The sequence below is a fragment of the Bos taurus genome, chromosome 4 (genome assembly GCF_002263795.3).
Source record: "Bos taurus isolate L1 Dominette 01449 registration number 42190680 breed Hereford chromosome 4, ARS-UCD2.0, whole genome shotgun sequence".
Classification (NCBI taxonomy): Eukaryota; Metazoa; Chordata; class Mammalia; order Artiodactyla; family Bovidae; genus Bos; species Bos taurus.
The window spans coordinates 12,541,620-12,554,160 of NC_037331.1; the positions used below are offsets into that span (position 1 = coordinate 12,541,620).

The 12,541-nt window shown below is 43.9% G+C and overlaps 1 protein-coding gene across 1 annotated transcript in view; it reads right to left on the reverse strand.

The window, feature by feature from the left end:
- Positions 1 to 729: 729 nt before the first annotated feature.
- The window catches only part of PON1 (paraoxonase 1), a 33,893-nt gene continuing 22,081 nt past the window's right edge, over positions 730 to 12,541 (reverse strand). The window contains 4 exon segments of the mRNA NM_001046269.2: positions 730 to 1,153; positions 4,170 to 4,298; positions 8,360 to 8,441; positions 9,860 to 10,060. Coding sequence (NP_001039734.1) covers positions 995 to 1,153; positions 4,170 to 4,298; positions 8,360 to 8,441; positions 9,860 to 10,060 — 571 coding nt within the window. The 3' untranslated portion in view covers positions 730 to 994.

Sequence of the window (12,541 nt, forward strand, 5' to 3'; positions counted from 1 at the left end):
TTGAGGGCACTTGGTTTTACCTGAATCAGTTATGGGCTTCCTTCTATACCCAGTCATTGAAGTGAACAAACTTCTTCCTTTTATCAAGTCAGAGAAACTGAAATGTACAATTTGTGTTGAAATAACAGACACTCATCATCGTCAGGTGTGATGACACTCCCAAGAATTTGAGGATTTTCCTACTTGCCGTTGCTGGGGGGACTGGATAAGCAAGAGTGGAGGAGGGCTGGGGTAATTGAGGTTTATATTTACTACGGGCATGCTCAGTAGCTCAGGCATGTCTAGCTCTTGGCAACCCCATATAGACTGTAGCCCACCAGGATTCTTTTCCAGACAAGAATACTGGAGTGGGTTGCCTTTCTCCAGGGGATCTTCCCGACCCAGGGATTGAACCCACATCTCCTGCATTGGCAGGTGGATTCTTTACCACTGAGCCATTTCTGGGAATGTCCTATTTAGAAGGGAAGATGGGAATGAGTCTGTGTGTGCCAGGAAGTGTGACGGTTAAGTGAGCCTGGGGCTGAGGACACCTTGGTTGCACGTCTGGTTGTCCGGCACATGAACTGAAGGCTCTGAGTGCTGGGGCGCTGACGACATGTGACTTCATCCTGCTCCCTGAACAAGACAGGACACGGCAGCAACAAGCTCACACGCTCCAGGGAACACATGTTTTCGGGAGAGGACTTTCTGGGTCACATATAGTTAAAATACTTAAGACCTGACAGTTGATGTGATGATTTTAGCAATTTTATTTAAAGGATTTTTATTGGTAAGTGAAGTTTTCAGATATTCCAAGACTGATTTGATATTATATGCCCAAAAAAGCCATATGCGAAGTATCTGTTCCCAGCTAAACAGATCTCCATCTCCTGTGATGTCCAAGTTTCGGGTCAGCGTTCACTGTTGAGATGAGATCACTGTGGCCCCCACAGATGTGGCAAGCAGTTGTAGTGAAGAGCTCCCACTTGTCAGGGTAGGGGTACGGATCAGCCAGTCAGAACTCACAGTAAAGAGCTTTCTGGAACACAGTTCCAACCAGCATTTTCCCCTTGTACACAGAAGCAACCGTACTTCCATGCAACACTTTACCATCTTCTGCATAAACCACCGTAACTTTGGGTTCTTCTGCTAAAATATTCTGGATTTGGAGCACCTATCCAAAAATAACATTACATTAGTATTTTTTAAAGTCACTCGAGACATAACTTTAAATACGGGGGTCATTTCTCCATAAGAAGAGACTTTTAGGTGAACTGTATTTTGTTCCAAAATGACTCTCTATAGATATCTACTTCCTCATTGGCAAAGATGACAGATTCTGATCAGATCATCTTTAACAAAGATAGACACTCTAAAGACCTATAGAAGCAAGAACCGTAAGACGGTAACGTAGCCTGTGTGTGGGACCATAAGGAGGACTGTGGTACACCACAGGATGGAGCTGGGGTTACTCAGTAACTGTCAAATATTGCCATGCTGGAATTCAGGCCAGTTTTCGTGTATTTTCAGGTAAGTCTGGACTTTGGATGTTTACACGTAATTCTTGGTTTTTAAATATGGGAATAAAAACAAAACAAAACAAAAGACTGTTGCCCAAAAAGAACATACCTCTCTTCCACACTCATTATTCCTCTGAACTTAAGGTCCCAACTCCTAATATGTAAGATTTTATGAGTTCAGTTTCCTTCATTTAGTTGAGCAGAAACATGATTATATCATCAGCAGCAGTATAGTAGTATTCAAGTTGACTACTCAAGATAGCCAATATTTGACAATTTGGGCCAATGAAATGGTAATCTCATATGATTCACATACTATCACAAGCTCGTTGTAAGGCAGGAACGCAGGGCTATACTTGGGATCTTCCGTTTACTGTGTGTTTCTGTTTGTAGAATGAGATGGGTGGGGCTCTCTGCTGTGCTGGCTATGTTGCTGCAGTCCTGTCAGACTCTGTGTGACCTTATGGACTGCAGCCCACGAGATTCCTCTGTCCATGGGATTCTCCAGGCAGGAATACTGGAGTGGATTGACATGCCCTGCTCAGGTGGGACTAATATTAACTCTAAATTCCCTTTCATCTTTAAGTTGGTGTTCTTCTGAAGGCTTTAAGAGAAAATACAATGACTTGAAGAACAGATGCTGACATAGAGAAACACTGAGTATGACAGATTAGGAAGGCTTGTGCTTGATTATTAAAAGGTCCATGCACTTATTTAAAAGGACCACTCCAAAACAGCTGGCACCAAAAACAGATGTTTTAGGAAATTGCTAAAGCATTCACATGTAGAAGTTACTTACTGGGGAAATACTTGATGGTGCACCTTGGCTTTAGGAAACCACTTTCTATTAAAACTAAGTCACTCTTGCGTGGGGCAGTGCATTAGATAATGGATGGTTATTACTTTTTGCTATTCTTTACCAGATTCATCATTAGAAAGGAAGCATTTTTTTTCTAGAACAGGAAACTGAGTCCGTGCTATAGCAAATGGTTCAAGTTCACCAAATGAGCTAACAAGCAAGAGCAAATTAGAATCTAACATTCTGCCCAGTTCTGAACAGTGAACACGCCACAGCATACATTTCCTCAATTCTACTGAGCATACCATGCAGCAGTCCTAATAGCTAAGAACTAGCAAAAGGCACAAAGGGTTGCCATTCACCATAATCACAGTTGTCTTGTAAACCCAGAGAAAAGGTTATGAAGGGCCAACATGTAATTGGAAATACATATTTGGCTTTTGTTTCTTATCCAAGAGACACAGGCTTTAAAAAAATTTTTTTAGGGGTGAAGGGTGGAATGAGACTGACTCTTAAAGCTTTAAAAAGAATGCATGCTCAGTTGCTCAGTTATGTCCAACTCTGCAACCCCGTGGACTGTAGCCCTCCAGGCTCCTCTGTCCATGGGATTATCCGGGCAAGAATACTGGAGCAGGTTGCCATGCCCACCTCCAAGGGAGCCCCTTAAAAAGAATACATAACAGTAAACTAAAAGTACACCGAGTACTTGATGTAAATAATCAGCATAATTAGTAGAAACTGAAAGCCGAGTAGAAAACCCGAGTTAAGTCGTAGTAGACATTCAGTGTTCTTGCCTAGAGAATCCCAGGGACGGGGGAGCCTGGTGGGCTGCCTTCTATGGGGTTGCACAGAGTTGGACACGACTGAAGGGACTTAGCACCAGCAGCAGCAGCAACAGACATTCAGATGCTCATGGCAAAATGAATTTCAAATTCCTGCTTGCACTGTCAAAATAATCCACTGAGAAAAAGACCAATGACGTGAATAGAGTCTTTGAATACTAAAACTAAGATAGAGGTCTTTCAAGCTCAGATCTTTCCAGCAAGGATTTACGTTCCCATTCTGCCTGGACGGTTTGGAGGGGATGGCATCTCTGCTTTGCAGCTGCTCTGTTACATGAACTGGCAAAGGCACTGACACTCAGGAAAAGGGTGTTGAACAGGAAGGCAGGTAACACACATGTTTAGACCATAACAATGTGGCCTGTTATATTTTTTAAACTACTGTGAACGGCCACGTCGGAGAAACTCACTACTGAAATAAAGATACGGAGCCCGATCCAGTGCTGGCCGTCCTAACCCAGCCCTCCAGGCTCTTCCTCCACTCCGCTCAGCCTTCCAGAGCCTGCTCAGGGCTCCCTCCACCTCCCAGTAAAGGTTGACAGGAAGCAGCAGCAGAGAGGGGTGGGCAGACTGAGAAGGAGGCAGAGTGTCTGCCCCCGCACCCCCACCCCGTGTGGGGCCATGACTTCATTCGGTTGGCGCCATCCCTCAACCAGAGGTCAGGTTCCCCTCCCAGCAGCCCCTCCACACACAGCTCTCACCTTGTTTGGGCTTCTGGTAGCCGTGCCTACGTCCGTGGTGGCCCTGGGGTACCACGTTCCCCTCCCCCGTTCATTTCCCTACCTGTGCCCACATCTCTGTGCATAGCGCCCTCATTAAACCCCCAAATCACCCAGTTTACAGGTACCATCTGTCTCCCACCTAGACTCTGTCTCAAATGCCTCCCAAAGTCAAATTCCATCTTTATCTGATCATTTAGGTCATCTATCCACATCTCCCTTTTATTTGCACATATAATTGAGATTTATGTTTTCAAGAGAAAACTAGCTGGGAATGAAGGCGCTGATATGATTCTTTTCTCAAACTAACCTCTGATCCAGGAGGATTCTCTGGGTCATAGGAGAAGATTTTCATGCCATTGGGGTGGCAGCCAACCCACAGGTCCCCTGTCACAGGATCCACAGATATGTTATCCACGAGTGTGTCACAGTCCAGAGACTTGTAGATTAAAACCAAAGGGAGAAAGAAAACAAGCAATAAAAAATTTGAAAGGAGATGGAGCAATACGTTAGAGAAAGCTATCGTGGCGTCCTTGGGCACCATACACCTGCTCCAGGGATGAGACAATTCTGCACCCTGCCCATTTCACTAGCACTCAGGGGGTTCCTCTAGCTCTCCATCTGTGTTAGTATTTTGCCGTTTTCCAGAACGTGAGGGAAGGGGAAGATCAGAAAAACCAAGAAAGACTATTAAAAGTGATATGAAAGCATTTGGACTAACATCTGTGCATGAACTTAAAACCAGAAGTGAAAAAAAAATTTTTTTTTCAGTGCAGCATAAAACAGTTCCTTTGAAAACGGCATGTGCAAATGATATTTTTATAAGCATTCTGAAAACAACCAGGAAATGTGGATTCATTTCTGATGAGAGCATCAGTGAAGTGTAGGCTCTTCTTTAATGGCTAATCATAGGCTGTGCAGCCAGAGGAGAAATGGTCACCTGGGGTCTAATTTGTGCCTTGAAGTTGAGGAAAAGTTTCTTCTTCAGCTTCCTGATGTTATTCGACTCCCTGTTCCTCTGCTGTTTATTTTCTAAATATAAGTTGCAAGCATGTGTTGACTGCACAGATTGCTGTCACGGCTTTGTACCAGGATCATAAATAATACCAACGATTCTTAATTCCATCATTCATCATCTTGGCTGCCTTCTACCGGGGAGAAATCACATCTATTTGTCTACCTCTAACTCTCAGTTGGATAAACAATATTACCATGTACCTCAAACAGAGGCCAGCATACCTCAGTGCCCAGAGAGCCTGGAACAATTGGCGGCTACTCATCGCAAAGGCCAGAGCGTGGGCAGACAACTGTGGGAGCCCTGTGCTTTCCACTCAAAACGAGGGCTCTCCCCACCTGGCTGGGAGGGGCAAGGATGTTAAGGGACCTCCTTTTTACCTTCATGCAGTGCCATCACTCATTCCTACCCTGGAAACAGGCAGGTTTGGCCAAGGGAGGTGGTTGAGTAAATGTCCTCTGGCCAAAGTCATCTCTAAGTCTTTTCCATCCCCAAACCCCATCTACCCCAGTATCAGGCATTCTAGGCTGATATGTTAAATTCTTTTTTTTTTTTTAATCAGAGCGTAATTGCTGTACAATGTTGTGTTAGTTTCTGCTGTACAATGAAGTGAATCAGCTATCTATCCATCTGTCTATCTATAGGGAGGAGATATATATGTGTATTCATAGGGAGGAGATATATGTGTGTGTGTGTGTGTGTGTGTGTGTGCATGCATATTATCCCCTCCCTCTTGAGCCTCCCCTCATCCCCAGCTTCCGTCCCACACCTCTAGCTCATCACAGAGCATCGAGCTGAGCTCCCTGTGCTTTCCAGCAGGTTCCCACCAGCTGGCTATTTCACAGAGGGTAGCACAGATATGTCAATGCGCCTTTCTCAATTCGTCCCACCCTCCCCTTCTCACTGTGTCCACATGTCTGTTCTCTACATCCCTGCCCTATTGCCCTGCAAATCGGTTCATCTTCCTGTGAGGAAAAAGTTTGTCTCGGGGCACTGCTACTATCTTTGGAAGGGGTCATGGCCAACCAGTAAATTCCGCAGCAGATAAAAATTTGCAGAAGTGAGGGTAGGCAGTAAGAGTGGGAGAAGGACCCAGAAGCCTAGGGTCCCATTCATTCTTCACACCAGTAACAAGCTCCTGCCACGGGCACCAGCTGAGCAAGGGGCAGAACTGTGTTCTGCCCAGGAAGAGCTGGACAGTCCAACAGGGAGCCCATCTTGGCCTCAGCAATAAGCTCTTCCCTTGCAAATGCATGGTTCCCAGCAATACCAACTCACCAACCGCAGGTACAGACCATGAAGCATGCTTCCACAAAGTCCAGTGGAAACTTTTGCATGCCTTGGTCAAGGAAACTTAATAAATGATTCTCTTGGGGGAAAACGGTATCCTGTATTAACAAACATCCCAGTTTTTAGAGAACTGAAACTCACTGAAGTGAGACTAATTCATTGACTGTGTCTTGGAAAATGTTTTGAAGAAGGGATCATTTTTACTGTGGTAAAATATGCATAACATGAAAATTTTCATTTTAACCATTTTTCAGTGTACAACTCAGTAGCATCAGTTACATTCAAAATGTCATGAATCCACCACATTCCATTTCCAGACCCTTTCATCATCCCAAACAGAAGCTGTACCGAGTAGCTCCCCAGTCCTCCCTTCCCCATCCCCTTGTCACCCCTGTCCTGCTCTCTCCTTACGAATTTGCCTCTTCTAGGTACCACATGTAAGTGGAATCATAGAATATTTGTCCTTTTGTATCTAGCATAAGGACTTTTATGCTAAGTATTCTTAGCATAATAACTTTACTTAGCATGTCTTCAAATTCATTGGTGTTCTAGCGTGAATCACTCCATTCCTTTTCAGGGCTGAGGAATATTTCATTCCATGTATACACTACACTTAGGCCACAGACCCATCCACATTTCATCACAAATCCTAGTAACAACCCAGCTAGTTTCTCAAATTTCTTGGCACTCCAGTAGTAATCAACTGGACTTGATTAACACGATCCTCCAAAAGAAAGAATGACGTTACCTAGTTGAGGAGAGGGGAGTCTCACCTGAATTACTATGTCAGGACACCAGCAGGGTTTTCTGCCAGCAGTGGGAGCCAAACCGGAAATAAACTTTGCCCTCAATCGACAGGAGTAGCACCTTTATCGGTCGGTGTTGTGTGTACCTTGGATGGGGTTTTATTCTTATAAAATCCTTTAAGTTTCAGTTTGCAGAAGTATCTACTGTGATAACCACAATTTGTTTTTATCCCCTCAGCCAGTCTGAGTGTGTGAAATTCCATTTTACTGCAGCAAATACCAAACTGTCATAGCCCTGTCAATGATTTTTAATGTCAAACATGATATTACACTTGACGTGGTTTCAAGGCAATTTTCTCGGAATGAAGCCCCTCACGATGGTCCCTGGTACACCTGACGGGCACAGTCACAGGTGACCGTGAGTCACAGTGCCGTGGGCGCTGCTGGCAGGGCAGGGACCTCTGCGTCTTTTCAAAAGCATCACTTTCATAATCCTCCACTTTACATATACTTCTTCTTTCTGCTTCTTTGTATTTTTACCCCTTTTGATCCAAACCTTCAGACCGGACCAGAATTGGTACAGGTAAAGATGATCCCCTGAAGAATGTTAATTTAACAATTACTTTGTTGAGTGCCTCCTGGGTGTGGGAACTGTCCCTGGAACACACAGAGAAAGTATCCGTCCTATGACACTTATACCCTAGTGGGACAGGCAGACGGACACTGGGGAGAAGGAGAACATGAATGCAAAACGTGTTAGCAAAGGATGCTGAAGGGAAAAAAATAAAGCCATCAAAGAGATAGGAAGTGTGTGTGTGCGTGTGCGTATTTGTCTACGGAGAAGCAGTCTAGGGGAAGGCCTCGCTGAAGTGACATTTTAGTGAAATCTGGAAAGATGTGAAGGAGAGAGGTGTGAAGACCTGGAGGAAGAATACCTGAGCAGCGGGACAAGCGCCCCATCCTGAGGAACGACATTGCCAGGGGAGTTCCAGAAATGCTCAGGCAGGAGCGGCTCAGCAGCAGGGGCAAGGGCTGGAGAGAGGCGGTAATGTGACCACCCGGTGGCCGTCTCGAGGGCCTGGGCTTTGTAAATACTGTGCTGAGTGCTGTTGTGTGCAAGCTGAGGCTCTTGTCTGTTCCATCAACATGGAGGAGGAAGGGAGAGGGGAGGGAAGAGGGACATGAAGAACACACTTCCAAGCTGGAAATTCACTGGAACAGAGAGAATCAAAGTTGCATAGACGATGTGTGTGGTCTGCCACTTCCCACTCTGCCGCTGAGCGAAAGTGAACAACAAATGCAGACAATGCTGATGTCTCCTAATAAAGGAGTGAAGAATTGGTTCTCACCCACTCCAATTAGACAATCCTTTTTCCTCACTTCTAATTTCACAAATCAATTAGAATCTAATTATCACCCCCACAAACTTATAATGTTAATACATCTTACCTTCAATGGAGTTAAAGTCCAATTAGCATGCTTTTCATACACATGAATCTTATGAGCCAGAAGTTCAGCTATATAGACATACCTTCAAAGAAGAAAAAGCTACATCAAAGCCCATGAAGGGGAGCAATTCAGAAGATTACCATGAAGGCATAATAACCCTTCCTGGGGGAGAACTTTGCTTAGAGCCTGGAAAACGGAAGCTGTCTCAAAACACACAGGATTCTGAAGGAACTCAATGAGTTGACAGCACACAGGGGACTTTTAATCCCTGAAAAGTTATTTCAAAAGACGCAAAACTAGTTGGCCCTAACTAGTAGGCAAGGAGCCTAACTCTAACGCCAGTTCTTAGCATCTTCGAGCAAAAGCATGATCTCACTTTTCTTGGTTGGTCAACATAATGGCAAGCCCCAGGTTCTGCATTTCATCCCCTCGTTTTAGGCCACAGAAAATCCAAGAGAAGACAAGTACTTGGCCTGGATCTGAGAGAAGACTCCCTCCCCTCTACGTGAGGACAGTGTCACATTCATCATAAAGATCTCTGGCCAGTCTAAGCACAGTGCCTCCCAGAACAAAGAGAGAAATGACTGCGTGATTATCTGCTGTTTTTGAAGACAAGGAGACGATATGAGTAAAAACTATGCTGCTTTCTCTATATGTTACCACCCTCTGAATATGTTACTAAGCATCTAAGTATGCTACAAATGCTTAACGATACGAGATGAAGAGGATTTTATACATACACCGGTCTTACCCAAAGTGTGGTCCCCAGACCCAGAGTTGGTCTGTGAATTGTTTCAGAATGACCACCAGAAAATAACATGAATCAACTACACCACTAAGCCTACTACTTATGAAGCTGACTTTTTCCCCATAGTAACACTTTCTTGATGAAGGAAGCAGTGGCTTGATTTACATTTTGGTACAAACTCTCTGTCATGTCACAAACCAGCGCTCCGGATATAAACATACCCATAAGTTGTTAATCTCATGACACAGTCAAAAACTCTCCTTGAAAGCAAGCAAAGTGATACTAAATGTTTTTTGTATGTACCCCCTCTTGAAATGCACTCCCCCCGACACAGGAATTTAAAAGAGTATGGGTGCTCAGTTGTTCATTTGCATCTGACTCTTGTGACCCCTTGAACTAGCCCACCAGGCTCCTCTGTCCATGGGATCCTCCAGGCAAGAATACTGGAGTGGGTTGCCATGCCCTCCTCCAGGGTATCTGCCCAACTCAGGGATCGAACCCGTGTCTCTTGTGTCTCCTGCATTGGCAGGTGAATTCTTTAGCACTGCACCGCCTGGAAAACCTTCACAAAATAGTAAATTGTGATTTGATATATTTTATCCCCTGGAAATTAAGATATTTTACATTTTCCCCAATTTCCTTTTACTGGAATAACATGCTAGAATGTATCCCCTTTTTTAGAAGATGAATATCCTCTAAACATGTTGAATGAGAATCTAGGGACAAACGTGATTTTTAAGGCGTTCACGTACTTGCGGTCAGGTGACATGCTGATTCCATTAGCAAAATCAAATCCACTGGCCACCACTCGAACGTCATCTGGACTGTAGTAAACAACATTTGACCATGCTAGACCCAAATATAATTCCCAGGATCTCATGTACTGGTCAACAAAATAGTGGTCATTGGTGGCATAGAAGTGTTCACGGCCCACAGCGACAAGGTCATTCAAACTGCAATTGAAACACACACGTGTGACACAGGTGGGTGACAGCATGGACCCTGACATGCTCACACACGGCGCTCATGAGTGTATGCTCGTAAAATCAGAGTGTGCGATGGAACCTTCGCATCAGCTGTTACAGCCCAGAATTATGTGCGATCAGTCCCGCCTATACAATCCTGAAAGACAGTGATTACCTGAAGAAACCCTAAGAGGTTATTATAGCAATGGGACAGAAAAAACCTATTAACTGTATCGTGGGAAAAAGTGCTGTGGTGTGTGTGTGTGTGTGTATAGACAGACTAAACTCCACAGACATTAAATTAGTCCAGGAATCATTATCCAGGCCACATTTGTTTATGCTCATATAGAACAGTTCAAGGCAGCACCAGACAGTGGGAAAAGACTCGCATTTTAGTTACAGCTCTGCTACATGGGACAACAGACTGGTTCCAAATCGGGAAAGGAGTACAAGGCTGAATATTGTCACCCTGCTTATTTAACTTATATGCAGAGTACATCACGTGAAATGTTGGGCTGGATGAAGCACAAGCTGGAATCAAGACTGCTAGGAGAAATATCAATAACCTCAGATATGCAGATGACACCACCCTTATGGCAGAAAGTGAAGAGGAACTAAAGAGCCTCTTGATGAAAGTGAAAGAGGAAGAGTGAAGAAGTTGGCTTAAAACTCGACATTCAGAAAACTAAGGTCATGGCATCTGGTCCCATCACTTCATGGCAAATATCTGGAGAAACAATGGAAACAGTGAGAGACTTTCTTTTCTTGGGCTTCAAAATCACTGCAGATGGTGACTGCAGCCATGAAATTAAAAGACACTTACTCCTTGGAAGAAAAGCTATGACTAACCTAGACAGCATAATATGCTGTTTTTTAATAAATGTTTTTTAATAAATGTTTTAATAAATGTTTTTTAATAAAAAGCAGAGACATTACTATACCAACAAAGGTCCATCTAGTCAAAGCTTTGGTTTTTCCAGTAGTCATGTATGGATGTGAAAGTTGGACCATAAAGAAAGCTGAGCACTGAAGAATTGATGCTTTTGAACTGTGGTGTTGGAGAAGACTCTTGAGAGTCCCTTGGACTTCAAGGAGATCCAACCAGTCCATCCTAATGAATATTCATTGGAAGGACTGATGTTGAAACTGAAACGCCAATACTTAGGCACTGATGCAAAGAACTGACTCATTGGAAAAGACCCTGATGCTGGGAAAGATTGAAGGCAGGAGGAGAAGGGGATGACAGAGGATGAGATGGTTGGATGGCATCACCAATGATGCGATGGACATGAATTTGAGTAGGCTCTAGGAGTTGGTGATGGACAGGGAAGCCTGGCATGCTGCAGTCCATGGGGTTGCAAACAGTCGGACACGACTGAGCGACTGAACTGAACTGGACTGAACTGCTACTATTAGCTGTGTGATCTAGCAAAAGTTAATCATTTAACATGCCAGGGCCTCAGTTTACTTATCTGTTTAAAATAAAAAAAAAAGGAGGAGATGGACTGGTCTATCTTCCAGACTTACAGGGTCACTTTCAGCTGTAAAGTTTCATGATTCTAAACAGAGTGAAACATCCGTGAGCGAGAAAGCTCAGAAATAGGATGCGGTGGCATTTTTTATTGCTGTTGTTCTGATTTTGATTCTCTCTGTGTTACTGAAAATCTAAGCTATATCAGTCTATTTTTCTGCTTTAATAGGTACAACTGTGAGCACATAAGTGAGTCATTCTGTGCTGATTGAGGTGACAGAAGTTCCTCTGGGCCATTATCCAGGACAGAATTATCTCAGTTCCACTGCTGAGGGCGTCACGGCCCAGCACATCAGCTCTGACGCCACCCCGGGCTCCTGGGCATCTTTGATAAGCATACAGAGCCTCAGTTTTCTCATCTGCAAAGAGAGGTTAAATGATTTTCCCAAAGTCATACAGCTCATTAGTATAAGACTAAGGGTCAGCATCTTCATTTGTGGCGTTGCAGTGAGAATTACAATGAGACAATGCCTGCCGTCTGCTTTGCAGTGAGCCTGCTGCTCACAAAGCCTCCATCAATGGTAACCACTGTTCCTATCCGAGAAAGGGGGTCTAGGAATTTAGGATTAGTCTGTATGGGCTTCAGGCAGAAGCCTGCAAAGATGTTTTTTTTTTTTCTTCTCTTTTTAAAAGGTAAATGTACGAAATTAGTATGTTTTTTAACCCTTTGCTGTTTTTCATTTTAAAAAGAGAGCAGAGCAGAAAGGTTTAGAGTCATAGTTTTGAAATCTGATGAGCTGCATTTGAATCCTCCATTTGTGGCTTGCTCTCAACGTGGTATGCGGCCATGGCGTGTCAGTATGCTCTGAGCCTCTCCATATTTTGGAAGGTTGGGGTATGAATAAAATGAAATAACTAATCAAAGACTTTGGTACCATGCCTGGCATATAGTACATGATCAATAATGACCAATAATATTATTATTAATAACCTGTTCT